Source organism: Hippocampus comes, unplaced genomic scaffold (genome assembly GCF_001891065.2).
Source record: "Hippocampus comes isolate QL1 unplaced genomic scaffold, H_comes_QL1_v1.1 scaffold93, whole genome shotgun sequence".
In the NCBI taxonomy this organism is placed as follows: Eukaryota; Metazoa; Chordata; class Actinopteri; order Syngnathiformes; family Syngnathidae; genus Hippocampus; species Hippocampus comes.
The window spans coordinates 1,185,794-1,208,432 of NW_017805481.1; the positions used below are offsets into that span (position 1 = coordinate 1,185,794).

Genomic DNA, 22,639 nt, shown 5'->3' on the forward strand with positions numbered 1-22,639 from the left:
TTGGCCTTCCTTGTGTGGATACCCTGCCTGTTGCCCGAATTCAGTTGGGATTTGCTCCAGCATGCCCCGCGACCTTCTTGGGGATAAGGCGGTTGAGATAATGGCTGGAAGGACAGTACGGTAAATTCTCTTTGCCGTTCAGCATTTGCAAATTCACTTCATTCTTTTGTCTGTTTTTTTTGTTTTGTTCTTTAAATTTGGTGAAAATTGTGCTAATTCGCAGTGCTATAACAGCTATTACTTTGGCACCATCTTGCTGTTGTTGGGTTGAAACAATTGGGGGGGGGGGGGGTTGTCCGTCTGCATTCAAGATGGCCTGTTTTGTATGCGAGGGAACAATACAAGTGAAAGTGAAAATAATTTGGGGGTTTGAACAACCTACGTAGTCTGCCTGATGCCAGTTTGTACTAGCGTGTCATTTAGCTTGTTATGCTAGCCATGACTATTGATGAACCTGTGATGATGGTTTGTTTGTTCTGAATAGTTTAACCACTTCACAAAGTTGTTTATGAAACGTGAGTTCATGATAGTGTACGTTCTGGTTGCATGATGCCGATGTTCTGCTGATGATTATTTTTGACAGGTCAGACCAAAGTGAAGCACACGACCGGCGGGCCGCCCGGGCTCCGTCCTAATTACCTGCAAATAGTGGAGGAAATTAAACGACGAAGTCAATCTTTTGTCTGTTATTTCTGTCTGTGGTAAAGCAATTGTGTCGGGTAAGGTTGGCGCTATAGTTTACATTACCACTCTCAACCACTCATCCGCCATGCTACCTGTGCCGCTTACAATAAAAGTAAAACCAACAAAAAGGAGATCCAATAGTGAGGCCAAGGAGTTGCTGCGACTTTTTTTTTCGTCTTCTGTTTTCTTATGTATGCAACAAGTACAAAAAAGTCAGACATCCCCTCAAAGGCCACAGAAACAGCAGGCTTCCACGCTACCTCACCGTTAGCTAATTGCTGTTGACATTTAGCCCGGGCTGTTAAAATCAAAAGCACTTCTTTCGCGTCGCTTACTTTTGTCTCATCACAATGGGGGGGGACACATCGGGCAAACAGCATCGCTCGCCGGCATCCGCTGAGCATCTCAATGTCTGGCCTAAAAAGAAAAAAAAATGCTGCAATTATCCCGCTGTTTGCCTTGACGGCACTTTCCAAATAGTCCCTTCCCGAGTGAAGGTTAAGGCCCCGCCCCCATCCCAAATCTCCAGGTGAAAGGGGTTCTTTGCTCCAACAGCTCCGGACTTCTTAAGCAGCTTTCAAACTCATTAGCAAGCCCTTGGGATGACACCACCTTATCAGGTTAATCGATTGCATGTTTTCATGAGTAGCTGACAGTCTGCAACTAGTTTGGCGGCGATTCGCGGTGTCTGAAGAAAAGGCTTGTCAGGTTTGGCTATTAACGGTAATCGGGATCCTTGAGCAAAATGTCGGCAATTTTTTGGGACATTTCACTCCCAACCATACTGTAGCTACTCCACTTTTAAAAAAAACTTTGCATCGAAACACAGAAACATAGAAACACATTTGTGATAAAGGTTCTTGAATAATTAATGTGCTAAGTATGCGGTTTAGATGCTGTGTGATGATGATGATGATGATGATGGTTTCCACTCAAGGTTAATTACAAGAGAAAGTATCCCTTTATTTACCAGATTATTGTACAAAGAGCGGTTAATAAATGCAAATCCTGCAAGCCACTATACTGTATTATTGAAGCATGAGAGAGATTTAAAAAAAATAAATAAATAATTTAGAGGGTGCTCTGATTCCCCCCCCCCCATATTCACATGATCTACATTTAAATCCTTCCCAGTGCTGCTATATAAACTCATCTGACTGTCACCCGCACCGTTGTAATCCCGCAGGAATCGACCATCATTGGATGTTCTTATCTGGGATATCATAGGAGGGGGTTGCTTGGCCGTAGCCATGGCAACACATGGAATACTGTATCTTTTTTTTTTTTAAAGATTGTGATCATGCTACGTTTGCCGCTTCTCCCGGAGCCATGGCAACAGCGCCGGGGTTGTGATATCGTATCCTGACAAATTGATCGTTCAATTTTCTGTGTTTGGACAAAAAGGCTGTATCCGTCCCAACGCGTCCTATGCACAGATAGAAAAGGGGAAAGGGTGGGTCGTGGGGGGGGGGGGGCTTCAATCATTCATCACATGGTCTTGCATCAGACTCAGACACTCCACATGAAACACAAAGTCGTCTTTCCGCTTGTTTGTTTCTCTTCATGCAAGATAAGCAGACTTATGGCGTATCGAGTATAAAGAAATTAGAAACACTGTCAGCGAAAACTTTTAATCCAGCTAGTGGTGTGCAAGGCGTGAAATGTGTAGCTTCACCACTCGCTCAAACAAGGTTCTAAAACAGACCGGCTCCTTCATCCCACTAAGGAAGCCAGCCTAGCCTGACTTGTCCCTTTGTGTGTGTGAGAGAGCGAGAGAGAGACAAATAGACGTTCACATACTCCCATGAACCCACCAGAGCCATCATGATGATCGCATTTAATGCCCACCCAGCTCTGAACTACACATTTTGTCCAGTCTGGACGGGTCTCCCGAGATGTTTCACCGGCGCAGGAGAGGAAAAGAATCTCATTGCGAGGACGGATTGCCAGAGAGGCTCCAGCGGGCCTATAAATCATTGTTTAATCAGGGGCGCTCGCCCAAAGTGAGGTCCCCCCCCCACACGTAGAGCTCGCATTAGCGTCGCCGGCCAGCCACCGTCGATGGCTCAGCCGCCACACTCATCGCTCCTAATGCTTACTCCCACCTTTATGTTGCCATTCCTTTTCCGATTTTTTTTTTTTTTTAACACCCTGAGCACATTCGCACGCACCGCAATGACTTATGAGACCTCAGTTTAGCAAGCAAAGGAATGATTCTGCGCCCCGGTTTGCCCTATTGTTCCAAATGCCACTTTAGGCTGTGTTTTGCTGTTTTGTTTTTTTTTCTTGAAGCAGATTATCCAAATTGACTTTGGGTGTAAACTTAAAAAAAAAAAACACAATTAAAAAAACCTGTTGTTTTCCTAACCCATTCATTGGGTAACTGGATTTGGAGCATATTGACTTAATTTTGACCCAGTAGATTGGGATGAAGAGTCCACTATTTACCTTTTTGAGTTTTCTCTGCATGTCATTACAGTACGCTCAATCCCGAAAGGTCTGGTGCTGGACGTGGTGTTTGTTCAAACGCATTTCATGGCATGTGAGGTTTCTCCTTTGATGACACGACACACACAATTCTATTTACTTTAACCCCTGCCTGCTGCAGTCATAAGAAGTGCAGCAAAAAGTTTGGCAGCTATACACGAACTGTTCATCACAAATAGGACACAAAAAAAAATTAAGTAAATTAGCCTCAAAAGCAGAAGTGGTCAAGCGAAGAAAAAAAACTGCATTGATCTTTTTAAAGTTTATTTCAAAAGTTATGGCCTTTGATGCTCATGAACCCGAATTATGGCGAACCAGACGCCCTGGACCAAGCACAATAGCCGTAGCCTTTCTTGAGGCAAGCAAAATTTTGGGTCTGCTCGTTGCTAGCCATTTTTATCGGCAGGAATTGTGTCCACAAGCACTCTGCCGGGTTGCTGATGCCGCATGGAACGGAGGTACAGCGTACGATCTGCGAGCGACCAAAGACAGGAAATTCATGAACATTGTAGAGAGATGACCGCGATTCTAATTATTGCCTATTGATTAATTGATTATGAATTCGGAGTTTTTGTTCAAAAAGGGCAAAATTTAGTTCTTACCTTGCAATCACAGCCCTTTTCATAGCGCCGCAACAGGCTCTTTTGTCCAGCGCTCACAGAACTCCACGGCTGAAAGAAATCACACCCGGTGATGCGCAGCAAGCCGTTGGACTCCAGTGTGCCTATAATGACCGAAGAAAATACAAAAAGAACGTGACATGATAAATCTCGACAGCCACAAAACTTGAAGGGAAGGCACCACTGTGCAAAGTTTGCACAGTAAGATTTACAATTATATTCAACCGCTGGCCGATTAGCCAACGCTTCCTTTGGACCTATCCATGCCTTTCTGTGCTCCTCCTGCCACATTAGTGGTGTAGCAGCTAGTTTTGGCCACATTTTGATAGCCGGGAAGAAGGGTTACAGTAGGCTAGGCTCATTCCAGGGCTAACTATTTTCTCCAGAATTGTTCCACTCCTTACCCATGAGTAGATACATGGTGCCTTTTTTCAGAGTGACTCCACATGCTGCAGAGCTGGATGCAGTGTAGATGGCATCAAAATTCCTTTTAGGGCCCTTGAACATCTGGGGGGCGGGGGGGAGACACATTAGATTTGCATCTATACAGATAATATAAGTCTTATGTCTTTTACCTTGGTCTGTTTGATGATGTACTGAATGAGTTGGTTGTCACTGTCGGTCTTCCCTCCCAAAACCTCTGCCCTGATGACTGGAAAGTGTTTTTAAATATGAATTACATTTACCAAAAGTTTATACGAGGGGGGGAAAAATAATTTCAGACACTCAGCACCTCACATAAAGCCATTAGCAAAAATATATGGTCAAAACTATTGCCTCATTTAAAAAAAATAAATAAAAAAGTCTTAAGGCCTGATTACAAAGACATTCCGAAATTCACTACAAATGGCAACAGGTAAATTGTCTTCACCTGCTTCACTACTTAGCCAGGTCAAACTTAGTTTTCTTTAAGAATTACAACCAAGTTACTTTGCAAACCATTTTGTGACAAAGTACAATAGAAATTCACCCGAATTGACGACTGAAGAAGTGTAGACTTAACCGCAAACACCAGCTTCCGAACGAACCAAACTAAATTGTTAGCTTGACAAAGTCAAGTTGGGGTGTCATTAACGCTAACAGTCTCTCAAAGTCATCTCATTGCCATTGATTACATTACAATTCGACTCGAAATGTACAACTTACCAACGTCTGCCTGACAAAACACCTCCTGCGGATGCCTCACGAGGCATTTGCAGGCGTCTGCTCCTTCCTGTAGCCGCCACAAGCACAGCAGCACCAAGGGCAGCAAGATGTTCATCACCTTCCAGCCCATTGTTGATCAATCAGGGTAATGAAGTCAAAGAAAGGCAGAAAGAGGTTTTGTTTGTGCAAACAAACACCAATATTGTTCCCGACAAAAGCACCAGAACTATGTTTCACAACAGCTGTTGGTTTGCTACTCAAGTTTGCGAGGGCCTTTTTTTATGCTGCAGACTCCGCCCACAATTAATCAACGTCACATGCACACAATGTTTACAATTGACACAAATAAATACAAACATAAATGAAAGGGACTATCTATCAGCTGGCTTGAATGTCATTTTTAAAATATTATTTTATTTTATTTTATTTTTGGGGGGTGGAGAAAGGTGGGGGGGGGGGGTCCTCAAGGGAAGTAATTTGATGTCCAATCTCATTGTCAGGGTGACACCATAGCGCCTTTAATTGACCATCAGCCACAGCTGTTATCCTGTCAGTGGAGCCCCTCCCTCCTATCAAAAAGGACGGTTTATAATTAACTTTGAAAAAAAAAATCTTACATGTGAAAAATTATCAGAATGATAAAAGCACAACCATTTTTGCTGACACTTTAGTGGTAAGTTTTCAGATTGCAGTCTGTGTCTGTTTTTTTTTTTTTTTTTTGGACAAGCCTAGGAGTAGGGGTACCATGAGAGAGATGCTGCCATGTTATTGCAGTCTCAGCAGCCTCAGAAACTGGAAGTGGAAGTACAGTACAGTGCAGGCATTCGCCAATCGTATTACGTAAGCTCCCTCTAGTGGTATGTGAAGAAATCACAATTAAATCTGCACACTCCAAGGTAAAGCGGTAGAACGCATTTGCAATTCATCACTTAAAATTGACATTTATTCATGCACAACTTGTCTTTTTTTTTTTTTTTTGCAGTCCCAGTCACCTAAAGGGTCCAATTTTTCAATAAATCTTGGCACATTGGCGCTTGTGATGCATATTTTGAGCTGCAACAAAATGTTAAAATTTTAGAATTGCCAGTATTTAATTTCAAAGCAAGCTTCAACCAAGCATGCTAAATGCAGAAATAAAATTTGTTCCATGAAGCAGTTAATTGATTCCATAACATGCTCTAGTTCGTACTGTATATAGAATTAAAATGTCAAAAAGAAAATGTTCTCTTTTCTTTATGGTAGACAGCCAAAATTGCTTTTTGAATATTTGAAGCTGCGTAGGTGTGTGCGGGGACATTTAATCAGTGTGTGAACTAACAGTGACTGAATTAGCATTTTTTTTTTCTTCCCATTGACATCCAGTTTGCTCGTCAGATGCACCTTAGCGTCACTTTTAACACATGAACATAACAGCTCGCCTCTCAATCAAATTGGGAGAACTGCCGTGCCGTCTGAAACTTCGAATGGGGGGCTCTCGATGAGTGACTGATCACTCGAAACAGCGCCCTCTGCTGGAGTGTCGACTGCGAATATTTGTGCCTGTCAAATAGCCCAGCTCACGCGTCGACGTGACGCAGTGCATTCACGTGAAAGGACAAGTTTGAGCACAATTCAGCCAGTGTTTAATATATTTCATTTAATCAATTTTTATTGATTAGTTTCCTTTTCATTCTCAGGTAGGTCGTCCCGATGGTGGCCAACCCCCTCATACCAGGTGCAAGTGCCAACAAAGTCCTTGATGCAAGCAAAGTTCTGGGCCTGTTTACCATTGCCCATCTTTGGCGGGTAATCTCTCCACAAGCACTCTGTCGGGACAGTGACGCGGCACAGGAAGGAGAAGCAGGTCTTGATCTGTGAGACGAAGGACAGATATTTAAAATATGCACATTTAAAAAATAAAAATAAAAAATAATTTAAAACTGAGCAGTTGTGTTGCTATACCGCGCAATCACAGCCCTCGCCGTAGTGGTACAACAGGTCCCTTTGTTGCTCAAGTCATCCCACGGTTGATAGAAGTCACATAGATGCACGTGCAGAGAGGCATTGGAATCCAGTCTCCCTGTAATGGCAGAGAGAAAACCTCAGAACATCTTTGAAGGATCGATGGTAAAAGTGACCTCTGAAGCCTAATAACTTCATAGTTGGAGAAAATTGGAGCTTTCATACCCATGAGTAGATATTCAACACCCTTTGTCAGAGTGACTCCACACGCTGCAGGGTCGAGCCCGGTGTAAATGGCAGTAAAGAGCTTTTCAGCACCCTTGAAGGTCTGGGTTGGGGGTGAGGGGGGAGGTTACATCTGATATCTGATGTGCATTATCTACAAAGAAGTTGCTCACCTTGATGAGGTTGATATCATACTTTGTGAGTTTCCCTTCCATGCCAGGTGTCACTCCAACAACCTTCGCTTTGATAACTACAAAGAAAAATTTAAGAAATGCATAAAAATGGCATTCTGAAGCAAAGATGGCTGCACAAATGGGGTGGGAATAAAACACTGGAGAGAAAAAAAAAAAAAAGCATGTTTATGTCATGTTCCGTAATTGACAGCAGGTGGCTGACGTTTCATTTCTGCTGCCTACACACCTGCTACCTATTTGTCAATGATTACACCTGCTATATCTAAGCACTCCGGCTTTCGACTCATTGCCGGAGTATTGCAGGCCGTGCCACTGTTATTGCCCATGCTCGTAGACCTTATTCGAATACAATTGTTGTTTGCTACACTTTCGTCAACCCATTGGGATTATTCAGCATCGCATACTTGACCTAGTAAATTGTCTTATCCGTTTCCTTGCCGTTTTTTCGCAAGCGCTTTGTTTTTTCGCGTTACATTATTTCCTGGTTCTCGTTTTGACCAGCGTTTTCTGTTTTCCATTAGACGGAGTTTTTCGTTTGGAATAAATATTATTTTGAAACGAAGGCCTTGTCAGTGTCTGCTCCTTCGGGGATCCACTTATTGTCATTCGCTCTGTTGCGTACGAAGCAGTTCTTTTTTTCTGCCTTGTACGCAACGAGACAGTTTATGTCAGGGGGTGCTGGGACAAAATTCATCCGACTACAAAATTCTGTCATGCAAATACAAATTGAACCATAAAAAAATAAAATAAAAATGATTGAAAGTGGAGTCCCCTGAAACTTACCGACAGCATCCGCTTGGCAGTACGCCTCCTGCGGATGCATCCGGAAGCAGCTGCAAGCTTGCGGTCCTTCCTCGCAGGGCCCCCACAAGCACAACAGCAGCAGGGGGAGTTGCTATGCAGTTTTTTTTTTGGCATCGAGGTCAAATAACCCAACTCATGCGTGTACTTTACACACTGCACTAATGTGAACTGACAAGTTTGCGCACAATTCAGCCGGTGTTTAACCATACAGGAAAAGAGAAATGTGATAATGTTTTTTTTATTTTTCATCATTAGCTTTTCAGGGTTGGGTATCCATTTGGCTGATAGATAGCATACACAAAATGTTTTTTCTCCACCTTGAACCGCACAAATCAAAAACCTGTATGGAAATTTTCAACACTTTCTTCCACAGATAAATTGTATTTCACCATTTGTTTCATTTGATATTATTTTGCAACTTCTCTGGTGTATTAATTTGTTGTACACTAATTATATTCAAGTCTTGTGTAAGTTCCTGCATATTTTCAAATAGTTATTTAAAAAATAAAAATCAACTGACATACTCGGGGCTTTTATGTATTCCAGGAAAAGTAGTTGCAGTTGCTCGACCCTTTGACGAGGGAAAGTGCGGCTAAGAACACAGGGGGGCTTCCCCACCCTAGTAAAATGTACAATTCCAACTTCCAAAAAACATCACACTTCTAAAGGGTATCATGTAATTGAAAAGAAAGAAAAAAAAACTTTTTAGCAAGTACGCAACACTTGAGAAAGTTCATGTCAGTGCCCAGCCAGCAGACTACTTGGGAATCCCCAAGCAGATTCCAAATCCGACTGAGTCAGTGGTCGAGTCATTGAAAGACCAAGATCAGACATCTTACACCCAGACTGTTGCCTCTCACATTGCACTGTTGCCAAACTGGGGTTCAGTGGCCATTTAGGCATAAATTTCAATCAACCTAAGGGAAAAAAAAATGATAAAAATCACATTGAAATTAATGAAATGCAGACTATTGCACAGGCCATCAACAAGAGTGGTTGAAGACAAAAGGCTGGTCAGGTACAGGCGAAGTACTGGAAAACTCAATCACGTTTGAGCGGTGAGCCCCCCGCCCCTAACCCCCACCAAAAAAAAAAAGTTTGCTATGCAGTTTTTTTTTTGGCATCGAGGTCAAATAACCCAACTCATGCGTGTACTTTACACACTGCACTAATGTGAACTGACAAGTTTGCGCACAATTCAGCCGGTGTTTAACCATACATGAAAAGAGAAATGTGATCTTTTTTTTTTTATTTTTCATCATTAGCCTTTCAGGGTTGGGTATCCATTTGGCTGATAGATAGCAGGCCTGTCCCAAGCACAACAGCCGTCGCTTTTCTTGACGCAAGCATAGTTTTGGGCCTGGTCGCGATTGCCCAACTTGCCCGGCAGGAAGTCTGTCCACAGGCACTCCGTCAGACTGGTCATGCAGCACGGGAAGGAGATGCAGGACTATTGTTGTTTGCTACACTTTCGTCAACCCATTGGGATTATTCAGCATCGCATACTTGACCTAGTAAATTGTCTTATCCGTTTCCTTGCCGTTTTTTCGCAAGCGCTTTGTTTTTTCGCGTTACATTATTTCCTGGTTCTCGTTTTGACCAGCGTTTTCTGTTTTCAATTAGACGGGTTTTCTGTTTTCCATTAGACGGAGTTTTTCGTTTGGAATAAATATTATTTTGAAACGAAGGCCTTGTCAGTGTCTGCTCCTTTGGGGATCCACTTATTGTCATTCGCTCTGTTGCGTACGAAGCAGTTCTTTTTTTCTGCCTTGTACGCAACGAGACAGTTTATGTCAGGGGGTGCTGGGACAAAATTCATCCGACTACAAAATTCTGTCATGCAAATACAAATTGAACCATAAAAAAATAAAATAAAAATGATTGAAAGTGGAGTCCCCTGAAACTTACCGACAGCATCCGCTTGGCAGTACGCCTCCTGCGGATGCATCCGGAAGCAGCTGCAAGCTTGCGGTCCTTCCTCGCAGGGCCCCCACAAGCACAACAGCAGCAGGGGGAGCACAAAGTTCTTCCAGCTCATCGTTGAAGCTTCCGGAAAACAACCACGTTGCAGTTCCAGAAGGGTATCCGTGTTGAGTCACACCGGCAAGTTCACTCTCCTTGACTTCTGGGGGACAAGGACCATTTTACAGCAGTAGACTCCGCCCACAATAAATAACGTCACCTGCCCACGCTCATTAATGACTGTGTTCACCTGAGACTTTCATCACCAATAAAATTCAATAAATTCCCTATGAAATGATGCATAAATTTTATTTCTGCCGGCATAGAGTAAATGCGATAGATAAATATTGTCTGCAATTTCGGTAGTGAGGTTAAAAAAAAAATCCATTTGTTCTGGCCTTATATAACTACATACACAAAATGTTTTTTCTCCACCTTGAACCGCACAAATCAAAAACCTGTATGGAAATTTTCAACACTTTCTTCCACAGATAAATTGTATTTCACCATTTGTTTCATTTGATATTATTTTGCAACTTCTCTGGTGTATTAATTTGTTGTACACTAATTATATTCAAGTCTTGTGTAAGTTCCTGCATATTTTCAAATAGTTATTTAAAAAATAAAAATCAACTGACATACTCGGGGCTTTTATGTATTCCAGGAAAAGTAGTTGCAGTTGCTCGACCCTTTGACGAGGGAAAGTGCGGCTAAGAACACAGGGGGGCTTCCCCACCCTAGTAAAATGTACAATTCCAACTTCCAAAAAACATCACACTTCTAAAGGGTATCATGTAATTGAAAAGAAAGAAAAAAAAACTTTTTAGCAAGTACGCAACACTTGAGAAAGTTCATGTCAGTGCCCAGCCAGCAGACTACTTGGGAATCCCCAAGCAGATTCCAAATCCGACTGAGTCAGTGGTCGAGTCATTGAAAGACCAAGATCAGACATCTTACACCCAGACTGTTGCCTCTCACATTGCACTGTTGCCAAACTGGGGTTCAGTGGCCATTTAGGCATAAATTTCAATCAACCTAAGGGAAAAAAAAATGATAAAAATCACATTGAAATTAATGAAATGCAGACTATTGCACAGGCCATCAACAAGAGTGGTTGAAGACAAAAGGCTGGTCAGGTACAGGCGAAGTACTGGAAAACTCAATCACGTTTGAGCGGTGAGCCCCCCGCCCCTAACCCCCACCAAAAAAAAAAAGTTTGCTATGCAGTTTTTTTTTTGGCATCGAGGTCAAATAACCCAACTCATGCGTGTACTTTACACACTGCACTAATGTGAACTGACAAGTTTGCGCACAATTCAGCCGGTGTTTAACCATACAGGAAAAGAGAAATGTGATAATGTTTTTTTTATTTTTCATCATTAGCTTTTCAGGGTTGGGTATCCATTTGGCTGATAGATAGCAGGCCTGTCCCAAGCACAACAGCCATCGCTTTTCTTGACGCAAGCATAGTTTTGGGCCTGGTCGCGATTGCCCAACTTGCCCGGCAGGAAGTCTGTCCACAGGCACTCCGTCAGACTGGTCATGCAGCACGGGAAGGAGATGCAGGACTTGATCTGTGGGTGATTGAGACCAAGGCTTTCATTACATTTTCTCTCACGCCTCAAGAGCACCAGTGACAATTGATTGGCCACTTTAACACAAACAAGCATCGACCCCAGAATTCTATCAACAAATTGCTCTTACTATACATTTAAAGCACTATTGTGTTGGTACCGTGCAATCGCATCCCTCTCCGTAGTGGTACAACAGGTGCTTTCGCATGATGCTCAAGTCCTTCCACGGCCGATGGATGTCACACAGGTGGACGTGCAGCGATCCATCAGACTGCAGTCTGCCTGTATTGGCAGAAGAAAACGCGGGCGGGGCGGGGGTCGGTCCTTGGCTGTGGAATGGTTTCCATATTGGGGAAAAAATAAATTGTTGCAGCTTTTATACCCATGAGTAGATATTCAACACCCTTGGTCAGAGCGACTCCACAAGCTGCAGAGTCGGGTCCGACCCAGACTGTTGCCTCTCACATTGCACTGTTGCCAAACTGGGGTTCAGTGGCCATTTAGGCATAAATTTCAATCAACCTAAGGGGAAAAAAAAATAATCACATTGAATTTAATGAAATGCAGACTATTGCACAGGCCATCAACAAGAGAGTGGTTGAAGACAAAAGTCTGGTCAGGTACAGGAAAGGGGGCAGGCGAAGTAATGGAAAACTCAATCACAAGTGTTGAGCCCCCCTCACCCCCACCAAAAAAAAAAAAAAAATGTTTGCTATGCAGTTTATGGTTGAAGACAAAAGGCTGGTCAGGTACAGGCGAAGTACTGGAAAACTCAATCACGTTTGAGCGGTGAGCCCCCCGCCCCTAACCCCCACCAAAAAAAAAAAGTTTGCTATGCAGTTTTTTTTATGGCATCAAGGTCAAATAACCCAACTCATGCGTGTACTTTACACACAGCACTCATGTGAACTGACAAGTTTTCGCACAATTCAGCCGGTGTTTAACCATACATGAAAAGAGAAATGTGATCTTTTTTTTTTTATTTTTCATCATTAGCCTTTCAGGGTTGGGTATCCATTTGGCTGATAGATAGCAGGCCTGTCCCAAGCACAACAGCCATCGCTTTTCTTGACGCAAGCATAGTTTTGGGCCTGGTCGCGATTGCCCAACTTGCCCGGCAGGAAGTCTGTCCACAGGCACTCCGTCAGACTGGTCATGCAGCACGGGAAGGAGATGCAGGACTTGATCTGTGGGTGATTGAGACCAAGGCTTTCATTACATTTTCTCTCACGCCTCAAGAGCACCAGTGACAATTGATTGGCCACTTTAACACAAGCATCCACTCCAGAATCCTATCAAACAAATTGTTCTTACTATACATTTAAAGCACTATTGTGTTGGTACCGTGCAATCGCATCCCTCTCCGTAGTGGTACAACAGGTGCTTTCGCATGATGCTCAAGTCCTTCCACGGCTGATGGATGTCACACAGGTGGACGTGCAGCGATCCATCAGACTGCAATCTGCCTGTATTGGCAGAAGAAAACGCGGGCGGTGGGGGGTCGGTCCTTGGCTGTGGAATGGTTTCCATATTGGGGGAAAAAATAAATTGTTGCAGCTTTTATACCCATGAGTAGATATTCAACACCCTTGGTCAGAGCGACTCCACAAGCTGCAGAGTCGGGTCCGGTGTGAACGGCCGTAAAGAGCTTTTCAACACCCTTGAAGGTCTGGAAAAAGTCGCAGTCATGTTTCATGTGCTTCCATTGAAGAAATGCGAATATGGCGAATATTTCACCTTCATGAGTTTGATGTCATACTTTGTGAGTCTTCCTTGGCCGCCAGGCGTCACTCCGACCACCTTCGCCTTGATCACTACAAAGTTTCGGAAAGATTTGCATGAGAAATGATTTCATTCTTCTGTGGCAAAAAAAAAAAAAAAAAAAAAAGTTTGAAAGCGGAGTCCCATTCAACTTACCGGTGACATCAGTTTGGCAATACAACTGCTGCGGATGCATTGGGAAGCAGCTGCAGGCTTGCACTCCTTCTTCCTGGAGCCCCCACAAGCACAGCAGCAACAGCACAAAATTCTTCAAGCTCATCATTGACACTGTCACAAACTCAAACAAAGACCTTTTTTTTTTTTTTTTTTGGTTGTGTAAAAAGCATGCCACACCAGCAAGTTGATACTGCTTGGACTCAAGCCTGACGAGGGCCTTTTTATAGTAGTAGACTCCGCCCACAATTAAGCGATGTCACTTGCACGCGCTGATAGATAATTGTTTTCACCTGACTCTTTTCTCACCATCAAAATGAAAGCGATTTCCTGTCAAATATCGCAAAGATTTTATCCCATTCGTTTTTCCCTGCGGAAGTTTCAGAAAGATATAAATTGCATTTTTTGTAGTGAGGAAAAAAAAAACCACTGCACCATTTGTTCTGCTCGCGTGCATACGTCAAACAGTTGTGGTGTAAATTGACAACATTGACTAGACCATATTTATTCGGCTTCGGAAGAAAATGTTTCGGTCTGCAACGAACAATTTTAATCGTCAATCAATGTTTCTTTGTTTTTTTTCAATTCTTTGATGAATCAGATTTTCTACAAATGTATTTTCCATTGCTTTTAAGAAAAACATACAGGACATTTGATATTGACAGTGCAGAAAATGCACAAATGTAAACGGTTGTTGGCTCAGTTAGTGTGAGTGTATCCATTGGGCCAACATCTATAATGTGCTATTTATTTTTTCTCCCCAAAAAAAATCTCAATTTTTGCCCAAGTTGCCCTTTCACAGTTTAAAGGGAGCAGCCAATTCCTCCATTTTCAATCAACAACGACTTGAACCAAGCAACATCAATGTAGTGGAAACAATACATGGACTGGGGTGGTCAGGAGCAACATCGGAATTCACATTCATGAAATAACATCCACAACATTGCTCACATCCGGAAGAGCAAACCTAAGGATAAATTAGCCTTTAGAAATTATTTAGCTATGATTTGGGTGAGCCATTGATTGCAGTAAACAAAACAGTGTTGGCTCCAGTTGGTTGTTAGCTACCAGATGAGTGCAAAAAGTTAACGAGTTAAAGCAAATGAAATGGTGAAAAGAGATCACCAAATCATTTTTGGCTTTATCCTGTTGTTCTGGATCCGTGTGCAGTTCATGAAAAGCTGACTGTGGCTGGTACGATAAACAATGACTTCTCAGTTACGGAATTGTGCTAATGGGCCGTCTTAACCAAAAGGGCCAGAGCTGATTTTTTTTTGTGTGTGTGTGTGTGTGTGTGTGTGTGTGTGTGTGTACGTGAACATCAATATGAAAGCAGAAGCAAAAGCAGCAATTTAATCAGTGATTTATTCTCATTGAACCCAACAGCTTTGGCTTCATCAATTTTTATTGATTAGTTTCCATCTCATGCCCTGGTAGGTCGTCCCGATGATTGTGAGCAACCCCCTCGTACCAGGCACAAGAGCCGCCCCTTTTCTTGATGCAAGCAAAGTTCTGGGCCTGGTCACCATTGCTCATCTTTGGCAGGAAGTCTGTCCACAAGCACTCTGTCGGAACAGTCATGCAGCACGGGAAGGAGAAGCAGGTCTTGATCTGTAAGTGACCAAGGACAGGTATTTAAAATGTGCCTACAAAAAGAAAAAAAAAATTCAAAAATCCATCAGTTGTGTTGCTACCGTGCAATCACAGCCCTCGCCGTAGTGGTACAACACATCCCTTTGTTTGTTACTCAAGTCATCCCACGGTTGATAGAAGTCACATAGATGCACGTGCAGTGAGGCATTGGAATCCGGTCTCCCTGTAATGGCAGAGAATAGCAAAGAGAGGAAAAACCTCAGAACATCTTTGAAGGATCGATGGTAAAAGTGACCTCTGAAGCCTAATAACTTCATAGTTGGAGAAAATTGGAGCTTTCATACCCATGAGTAGATATTCAACACCCTTGGTCAGAGTGACTCCACACGCTGCAGGGTTGGGCCCGGTGTAAATAGCAGTAAAGAGCTTTTCAGCACCCTTGAAGGTCTGGGTTGGGGGTGAGGGGGGAGGTTACATCTGATATCTGATGTGCATTAAAGAAGATATACAAATAAGTCGCTCACCTCGATGAGGTTGATATCATACTTTGTGAGTCTCCCTTCCGTGCCAGGTGTTACTCCAACAACCTTCGCCTTGATAACTAGAAGGAAAAGTTTAAGAAATGCGTGAAAGACTTAAAAAGGGCATTTTGGAATTGAGATGGCCGCACAAATGGGGTGAGAACAAAATATTTAAAAAAAAAAAAAAAAAAAAAAAAGACAAAGCATGTTTATGTCAGGCGGATGATGGGACAAAATTCACCTTTGACTGGAAAGTTCTGTCATCTGAGTACAAATTGAACCATAAAAAAATAAAAAATAAAAAGATTGAAAGTGGAGTCCCCTGAAACTTACCGACAGCATCCGCTTGGCAATACACCGCCTGCGGATGCATCGGGAAGCAGGTGCAAGCTTGCGCTCCTTCCTCGCAGGGCCCCCACAAGCACAACAGCAGCAGGGGGAGCACAAAGTTCTTCCAGCTCATCGTTGAAGCTTCGCAGAAACGATCACTAAAGCAAGTTGCGGGACCACGATGCGGTTCCAAAAGGGTAGCTGTGTTCGGTCATTTCACTCTCTGCTTGAACAAGGACCGTTTTATAGCAGCAGACTCCGCCCACTATTAAGCAACATCACCTGAGACTTTCATCACCAACAACATTCAAGACATTTTCCAGAAACCAGTTCGTACCTAAATTGAATACATTTTTATAGTGAGGTGAAGAAATGTTTGTCCATTTGTTCTGGTTTAAGTTGTTTTATCAGTACCTTTTGTTCAAATAAAGTTCATTTAAAAAAAAAAAAGAAAAAAGTCCTGACAAACACGCTGAATTTTTGGGGGATGGGGTGAGTTGTACATATGACTCGGAAAAGTACACTCAAAAGTCACTCGAACTGAAAATTCACCAAGTCAGGAAAAAAAAAACATATCTTCCCCCTTGCCTTCAGAGTTGCTTCAATCCGATGTCACTCGACAACGGTGACTCGCATGAAGACACAAACCATGCAGAGCAAAACAATTTCCAAGAATTATAAACTATTGACATTTTGTCATTTGAAACATCACGTGTTACTCAGTTAAATACACTGTATGAAATACTAAAGAGATTCCTTTAAAATAAAGCAAATTATGAAGGGAGCTTTGGAGGTCAGTGTTTTGTGGACCAGCACATGACCCAAAAATTATACATGTATTGCAATCAACCTTCTTTTCATCTTTTTCATTCACCGGGAACACATTGAGGATGCAACCTTTACAATCCAAGTGGTTTTAATCAAACTTTTTTGGAATGTAGTCCAGGCAGGGGTTTTTCCTGTAACCTGTTAACAACTGGGAGGGATACAAAAAAAACCCCTGCCTATGTTGCTTGTCAAGTTACGTGGAGGAGAGAAAAATAAAAAATAAAAATCCTTGTAGTGACTATTTCATATAGAATTGCAAAGTTTCTTGCAGTGGCCGTCACAAAAGCAGTTAAATCTCTCTCTCACTCTCCGAGGTAAAAGATCCATGGATGGAGGAAAGGGGGGGGGGAGCCATTCCTTAGCAGATCCCCTTGTTTGCAATGCAATCTCTATGTGAAGTAACTCAGCTCACATGTTAACTGTATGCAGTCATTTTGAGTCTGCAAGCATTGAATCAACTTTGATGACGTTTGTATTTTTTAATTTGGAATCATTAGCCTTTCAGGGATGTCCCAAGGACAATAGCTGTCGCTTTTCTTGACTCTTGACGCAAGCATAGTTTTGGGCCTGGTCGCGATTGCCCAACTTGCCCGGAAGGAAATCTGTCCACAAGCATTCAGTCAGACTGGTAATGCAGCACGGGAAGAAGACGCAAGATTTGATCTGTGGGTGACAAAAAAGGATTTATGAAGATATTCAAGAACGGCAATAATTTCAAGAGCAGTTGACTCCTGTCCATGAGTAATACAGAATGCTATAGATCAGGGGTGTCAAACATACGGCCCGCGGGCCGGAACCGGCCCCCAAGGAGGTTTGATCCGGCCCGCGGGATGATTTAAAAGTGAAAAAAAAAATGCATTAAAGACACAGAATGAATATTTTAAATAAAATGCAATTCGTGGATTATCCGCTAGGGGGCACATTGTTTTGATCACAGTAGAAGACAACATTGTTTTGATCGGAGAAGAAAACAGCAGTAAACGCAGCAAATGATATGAAAGCGCCAATCAATGCTTCTTGAGACCAAAACAAAGGAAAGAGATGATATTTTGGTGATTCGTAGCACAGTATGGTATAATGTTAATGGTCTGGCCCACTTGACATCTACCGAGTCCGTATGTGGCCCACAATGTGAAATGAGTTTGACACCCCTGCTATAGATGAAAAAGAAAAAAAGTTACGCCACTACCGTGCAATCGCAAGCCATCTTGCGTAGCGGTACAATAGGTGCTTTCGCGTGATGCTCAATTCATTCCATTTTAGCTCCCTTGAAGGTCTGGGGGAGGAAAAAAAAAAATAGTCGAGATTCAGGTCTAATGTGCATCCATGAAGATATATGAATATCGTAAGCATCTCACCTTGGTGAGTTTGATGTCGTACTTAGAGAGTCTGCCAGTCTCTTGCGTGCCAGGCGTCACTCCAATAACCTTTGCCTTGATGACTAGAAAGAACATTTTTAAAATGTATAAAAGACTGTCTCAGGTGAAAAGAGTCATTAATCAGTGTGGGCAAGTGATGTTGCTTAATTGTGGGCGGAGTCAACAGCGATAAAAAGGCCCGTCGTTCAATTCAAGTAGAGTCATCTTGCTGGTGTTGTATGCTTTTTGCACAAGCAAATGAGGCAATTGCCTGGTTCAGAGACAGCTGGTAATGTTTCATCAAAGAATAACCTGGATCTAGTCGACAATTGAGGAAGTTGGCAGCTCAAAATTTCAAGGCCGCAAAGATTGAACAAACTTAAAACTTTAACTTGGGCAGTTCCACTTAAGTTTTGCTGTTGAGACTGATAATTTGCTGTACTTCCTTGTATTATCCCACCAATGTCAAGTTAACTTGGCAAATTGGGGCATTCTTGAATAAATGGCAAGTTATATCAAAGTGATTTAAAGTTTAACTTTAAAAAGTTTAGTCTAAAAGCAACAAGGTGCATCCAGGTTGGAGGGCTTGGTAGGATCATAATGCAGAGGCGTAGGGTGAGATTCTGACTCCTTTGTGTGGAGTTTGCATGTTCTCCCCGGGCCTGCGTGGGGTTCCCCCCCCCCCCGTTTCCTCCCACATTCCAAAAACATGGCAGGCTTATTGAACACTAACTTGTTCCGTGTAAGTGTGGATAGATGTTCATCTGTGTGCCCTGCAATTGGCTGACAACGAGTTCAGGGTGTCCTCTGCCTACTTCCCAAAGACAGCTGGGAAGGTACCGTTAAGGTACCAAATAGTCTTTGCACATCAAAAATATTTCCTCCATATCTCACTGCACAAATCAAAAGGCTGTCAAGATTTTTTTTTCCTCTTTACATCAGTTGATGTGATTTTAAGTTGAACATGGTATCCAAGCTTCATGCCTGTGTGAATCATTTGAAAAGCCAAAACATCTGGACACAAAAAGTATGAACACCCACCAAATAGTTTCACAAGTCATCGCAATTTTAACCAGAGCACTCACCAATACAATGAAGTATGTGTTAGGAATCTTAACCTTCATAGAAGTAAAGGAGTCAGACAATACTGAATTCTCAAAAAAAAACCACCTGCATTTATTTTAATTTAATAGCCTTAGTCGGCTATCCCTGTGGGGGCCAGGAAGGTACATAGTGCCAGCCACAACTGCCATCTTTTTTCCTGATGCAAGCAGCGTTTTGGGCCTGCTCGCCGTTGCCCATCTTCCCTTCCAGGACGTCTCTCCACAGGCACACTGACGAGCCGGTTATGCAGCATGGGTAGGAGAAGCAGGACTTGATCTGCGGGCGACCAAGGATGGGAATTTCATCAACATGGTCACAGAACATTGCAGAAACGACAAAAAAAGTTTGAATTGCTCAATTTTGTTTCATCGAGTGGTTGCAGATTAATTTTAGACTAATGCATTTGCTTGAAATTTTCTGTAAACACCTGACAAAATAAAAATGAGTCAATTTATCATCACCACCCCCCCACTAAATCCACCTGTTGCATTCCTACCGTGCAATGGCAGCCCTGGTCATAGCGGTACAAAAGGACCCTCTGCACAGAACTCAAGGCACTCCATGGTTTATAGAAGTCACACAGGACCATACGCAGCGTGCGATCTGGCTCCAGTCTGCCTGTAGACAGAGAGAGGGGGTGGGGGGGTGTCCTGATTTGGCAGCAATAGGCTCCCGTAGTTAAATGTCAAAACCGCATCATAAAAAAAATACACCCCAAAACACTTTAGGGACCAAAGGCAACATTTTGTAGACATCAAAGGCTTACATTCGGGTGCCAACAATAGATTGCGTTTGCATCGGTTAAATAAAATATGTTTGAGGTTTTTATACCCATGAGGAGATACTCAACGCCGTTGGTCAGAGTGACTCCACAAGCTGCAGAGGAGGGTGCAGTGTAGACGTCGCGAAAGCGCTTTTTAGAGCCCTTGAAGTACTGGAAAAGCGGATAAGTGGCGACCTCGTGAGAAGTTGTTCAATTTGCATACAATTTAAGTCTCTCACCTTTGTTTGTTCGATGTCATACTTGGTGAGACGTTTTACGGGTGTGGCATGCGTGACGCCAACAACTTTTGCCCTAATGACTGAAAGATAGGTTTTGAAAAGATGCATTAAAAACAGTTGTTTGGGTGGCTCCTGGCACAAAAATTAATGAGTGAACCCAGTGGCAAGCTCTGTCACACAGAATAATCACGCCATCCAAGTATACCCCATATCAATTGATTCAAGTGGCTTACCAACAACATCTTTTTGGCAAAACACCTGCTGCGGATGCATTGGTAAACAGCTGCAGGCTTGCGCTCCTTCCTCTTGCAGCCCCCACAAGCACAACAGCACAAGAGGTAGTACAAAATATTGCCAGGTCATCGTTGATAGCTAAAGTGGGGGGAAAGCCAAAAACTGGAAGAGCAGATTCGAGTTGCGCAAAACGCGAGCTCTGTTTCACTCTGCTGGAGTCAAAGTTCATGTGGGCCATTTTATGGGCGTAGATCTCCTCGCGGGTGACGTCACTTGCATACTAGAATGATTGTTTTCATCTGTTTTTCCCCATTAAGCGCAATTAAGCACACGGGAGAGCACGTGCATGTGTGCATGGTGACTGACCAATAGAGGGCGCTAGGATGCCGTCCCATAACTCACCAAGAAGACATGAATTTGTTTTGTTTGTTTGTTTATTTCTTTATTAAAACATCGTACAATACACAAAAATGGCATCAATCGGATTTTAACAAATATCTGCCAAGGGAGTAGTAGCTATCCGACAATAAGCACAACACACATATAACAATTAAATAAGATAAATACAATACATCCTGATTTATATGGCGCTTTGACAACAGCTGTAACTGTAAATATAAAATAACAAAAATAAAATCAGGATACATGTACTGTATCTTAATGCAAAGGACATGAAAAAAAAACATGGAGGAGGTTGAAAACAGTCATTTTTGTAATTTATTTCTCTGTTGTGTGGGCCCACGCATGGTGCTACCTCTGGAGCAAGGAGCTAGCTACTGAGCTTACTCGCTTGCTAGCTTACTATAATTCTACGAGCAAGAACAGCTCCAGAAGTTTTTTTTCCCTGCCCCCCAGGGCCAAATGGAGGCTGAGAAAATATTAAAAATATTTTATAATCTCAAATAAAATGCTGGAGGGGCTTGAATGAGGCTAAAATGATGTGAAGGCGGCACAGCAGCAGCTAGCCCCTGCAGAGCAGTTCTCCATATGAGTCAAATACTCTTCCTTAGTGATTATGTTTTCACCACACACCTCATGCCGTAGGAACATGCCTGGGCGGGTGGGCTATGAGACGCATATCTCCAGTACACGAGAAGTCAAAGATGACTCCACCGGTCTCTGATGGGTCAGTGTTGCTGATTCATGTACCAAGCACTGATATTTGCTCACATAATTGACTTGGTTATCTGTGAATAATATCTGACTGTATTCCAATCACTGTGTCGCTCTAAGTGTTTGCATTTGTTTATTGAAATACTATGGCAATAATCCTAATTCCTGGCTAGGCATGACTGTGAGAGTGGATTGCTGTTTTTGAGAAAAATTCAAATTTCGAAAGCCACGTTAGCATCTTACGAAAGGCATAACATTGGGACAAAAAAAAAGGGACAGTTGTAGAAATAAAGTTGTGACATCCATTTTTCAACACCGTTTATCCAAATCCAAATCATTTTTTAAAGTAGACTGTACTGAAAAAATGTGTGCAGCCACGAATAAAATTTAGTAAACTCAACACACCATTTATTTCAGTATGGATGGAAAGTTGTTTTTTTTTTAACATTTATTGAACCAGGAATGTACCATTGAGACGAAAAAAAATCTTTTTTCAAGGGTGTTCCGACCAAGAGGAAGCAAAAAGTTACAATACAATTACAAGGACATACTGTGCATGTCAACAAAAAGTTGAATCTAAAATGACACATACATTTGGAAAAAGTTAGCAACAAAATGTCATTTGAACACAACCTGTAAGAATGAATGCTTCTCTGTGTGATTAAGTTCCAATATCAATTTACGTCATAATATTGCAAGAGTAACATTGTAAAGTTATGGGGATACTATGAAATGCAATGGTAACATTTTTTTAAAGTCACAATACAAGAAATACAGTCATTGTATTCTTTGTAAGAACATGTGAATTAAGTCAGTTTTAATGTCAAAATTCCCCTCACAGCCCCGATAATCTGACCTAATGCTGACCTTGGTGACCTTGACATGTGTTGCTTTGGGGGCACACAAATACAGGATGTCACAATCGCTTGTTTGCATGGATGCAAACACAAGCTGCAACAGAGGGTAAAACTCAAATTACGCAAA

General features: G+C 42.4%; 6 protein-coding genes across 6 annotated transcripts; all 6 read right to left on the reverse strand.

Annotated features, from left to right (window-relative positions):
- Positions 1-3,418: 3,418 nt before the first annotated feature.
- Positions 3,419-5,202, reverse strand: LOC109519377 (metalloproteinase inhibitor 2-like). Its single transcript, XM_019875871.1, has 5 exons — positions 4,938-5,202; positions 4,367-4,443; positions 4,196-4,298; positions 3,774-3,895; positions 3,419-3,643 (listed from the first exon to the last, which is right to left on the reverse strand). The coding sequence occupies exons 1-5, from the start codon at positions 5,065-5,067 to the stop codon at positions 3,476-3,478; spliced, it is 600 nt and encodes a 199-aa protein (XP_019731430.1). The 5' UTR covers positions 5,068-5,202; the 3' UTR covers positions 3,419-3,475.
- Positions 5,203-6,553: 1,351 nt separating this feature from the next.
- Positions 6,554-10,139, reverse strand: LOC109519301 (metalloproteinase inhibitor 2-like). Its single transcript, XM_019875727.1, is given in 7 exon segments — positions 6,554-6,788; positions 6,879-6,931; positions 6,934-6,996; positions 7,104-7,206; positions 7,277-7,353; positions 8,081-8,192; positions 10,014-10,139. Coding segments are annotated over 7 exon segments (738 nt in total). The 3' UTR covers positions 6,554-6,584.
- A 1,276-nt stretch (positions 10,140-11,415) lies between these two features.
- On the reverse strand, positions 11,416-12,077 carry LOC109519379 (metalloproteinase inhibitor 2-like). The gene is made up of 3 exons (XM_019875872.1): positions 12,020-12,077; positions 11,798-11,919; positions 11,416-11,637 (listed from the first exon to the last, which is right to left on the reverse strand). The coding sequence occupies exons 1-3, from the start codon at positions 12,021-12,023 to the stop codon at positions 11,443-11,445; spliced, it is 321 nt and encodes a 106-aa protein (XP_019731431.1). The 5' UTR covers positions 12,024-12,077; the 3' UTR covers positions 11,416-11,442.
- Positions 12,078-12,598: 521 nt separating this feature from the next.
- LOC109519375 (metalloproteinase inhibitor 2-like) lies at positions 12,599-13,776 on the reverse strand. The gene is made up of 5 exons (XM_019875869.1): positions 13,555-13,776; positions 13,375-13,451; positions 13,204-13,306; positions 12,982-13,103; positions 12,599-12,824 (listed from the first exon to the last, which is right to left on the reverse strand). The coding sequence occupies exons 1-5, from the start codon at positions 13,679-13,681 to the stop codon at positions 12,630-12,632; spliced, it is 624 nt and encodes a 207-aa protein (XP_019731428.1). The 5' UTR covers positions 13,682-13,776; the 3' UTR covers positions 12,599-12,629.
- A 1,142-nt stretch (positions 13,777-14,918) lies between these two features.
- On the reverse strand, positions 14,919-16,260 carry LOC109519374 (metalloproteinase inhibitor 2-like). The gene is made up of 5 exons (XM_019875868.1): positions 16,020-16,260; positions 15,690-15,766; positions 15,510-15,612; positions 15,267-15,388; positions 14,919-15,183 (listed from the first exon to the last, which is right to left on the reverse strand). Exons 1-5 carry the CDS (start codon positions 16,147-16,149, stop codon positions 14,977-14,979), a joined length of 639 nt encoding a protein of 212 aa, XP_019731427.1. The 5' UTR covers positions 16,150-16,260; the 3' UTR covers positions 14,919-14,976.
- A 3,097-nt stretch (positions 16,261-19,357) lies between these two features.
- On the reverse strand, positions 19,358-20,769 carry LOC109519376 (metalloproteinase inhibitor 2-like). The gene is made up of 5 exons (XM_019875870.1): positions 20,542-20,769; positions 20,309-20,388; positions 20,138-20,240; positions 19,803-19,924; positions 19,358-19,582 (listed from the first exon to the last, which is right to left on the reverse strand). Exons 1-5 carry the CDS (start codon positions 20,669-20,671, stop codon positions 19,406-19,408), a joined length of 612 nt encoding a protein of 203 aa, XP_019731429.1. The 5' UTR covers positions 20,672-20,769; the 3' UTR covers positions 19,358-19,405.
- Between the last annotated feature and the right edge of the window lie 1,870 nt (positions 20,770-22,639).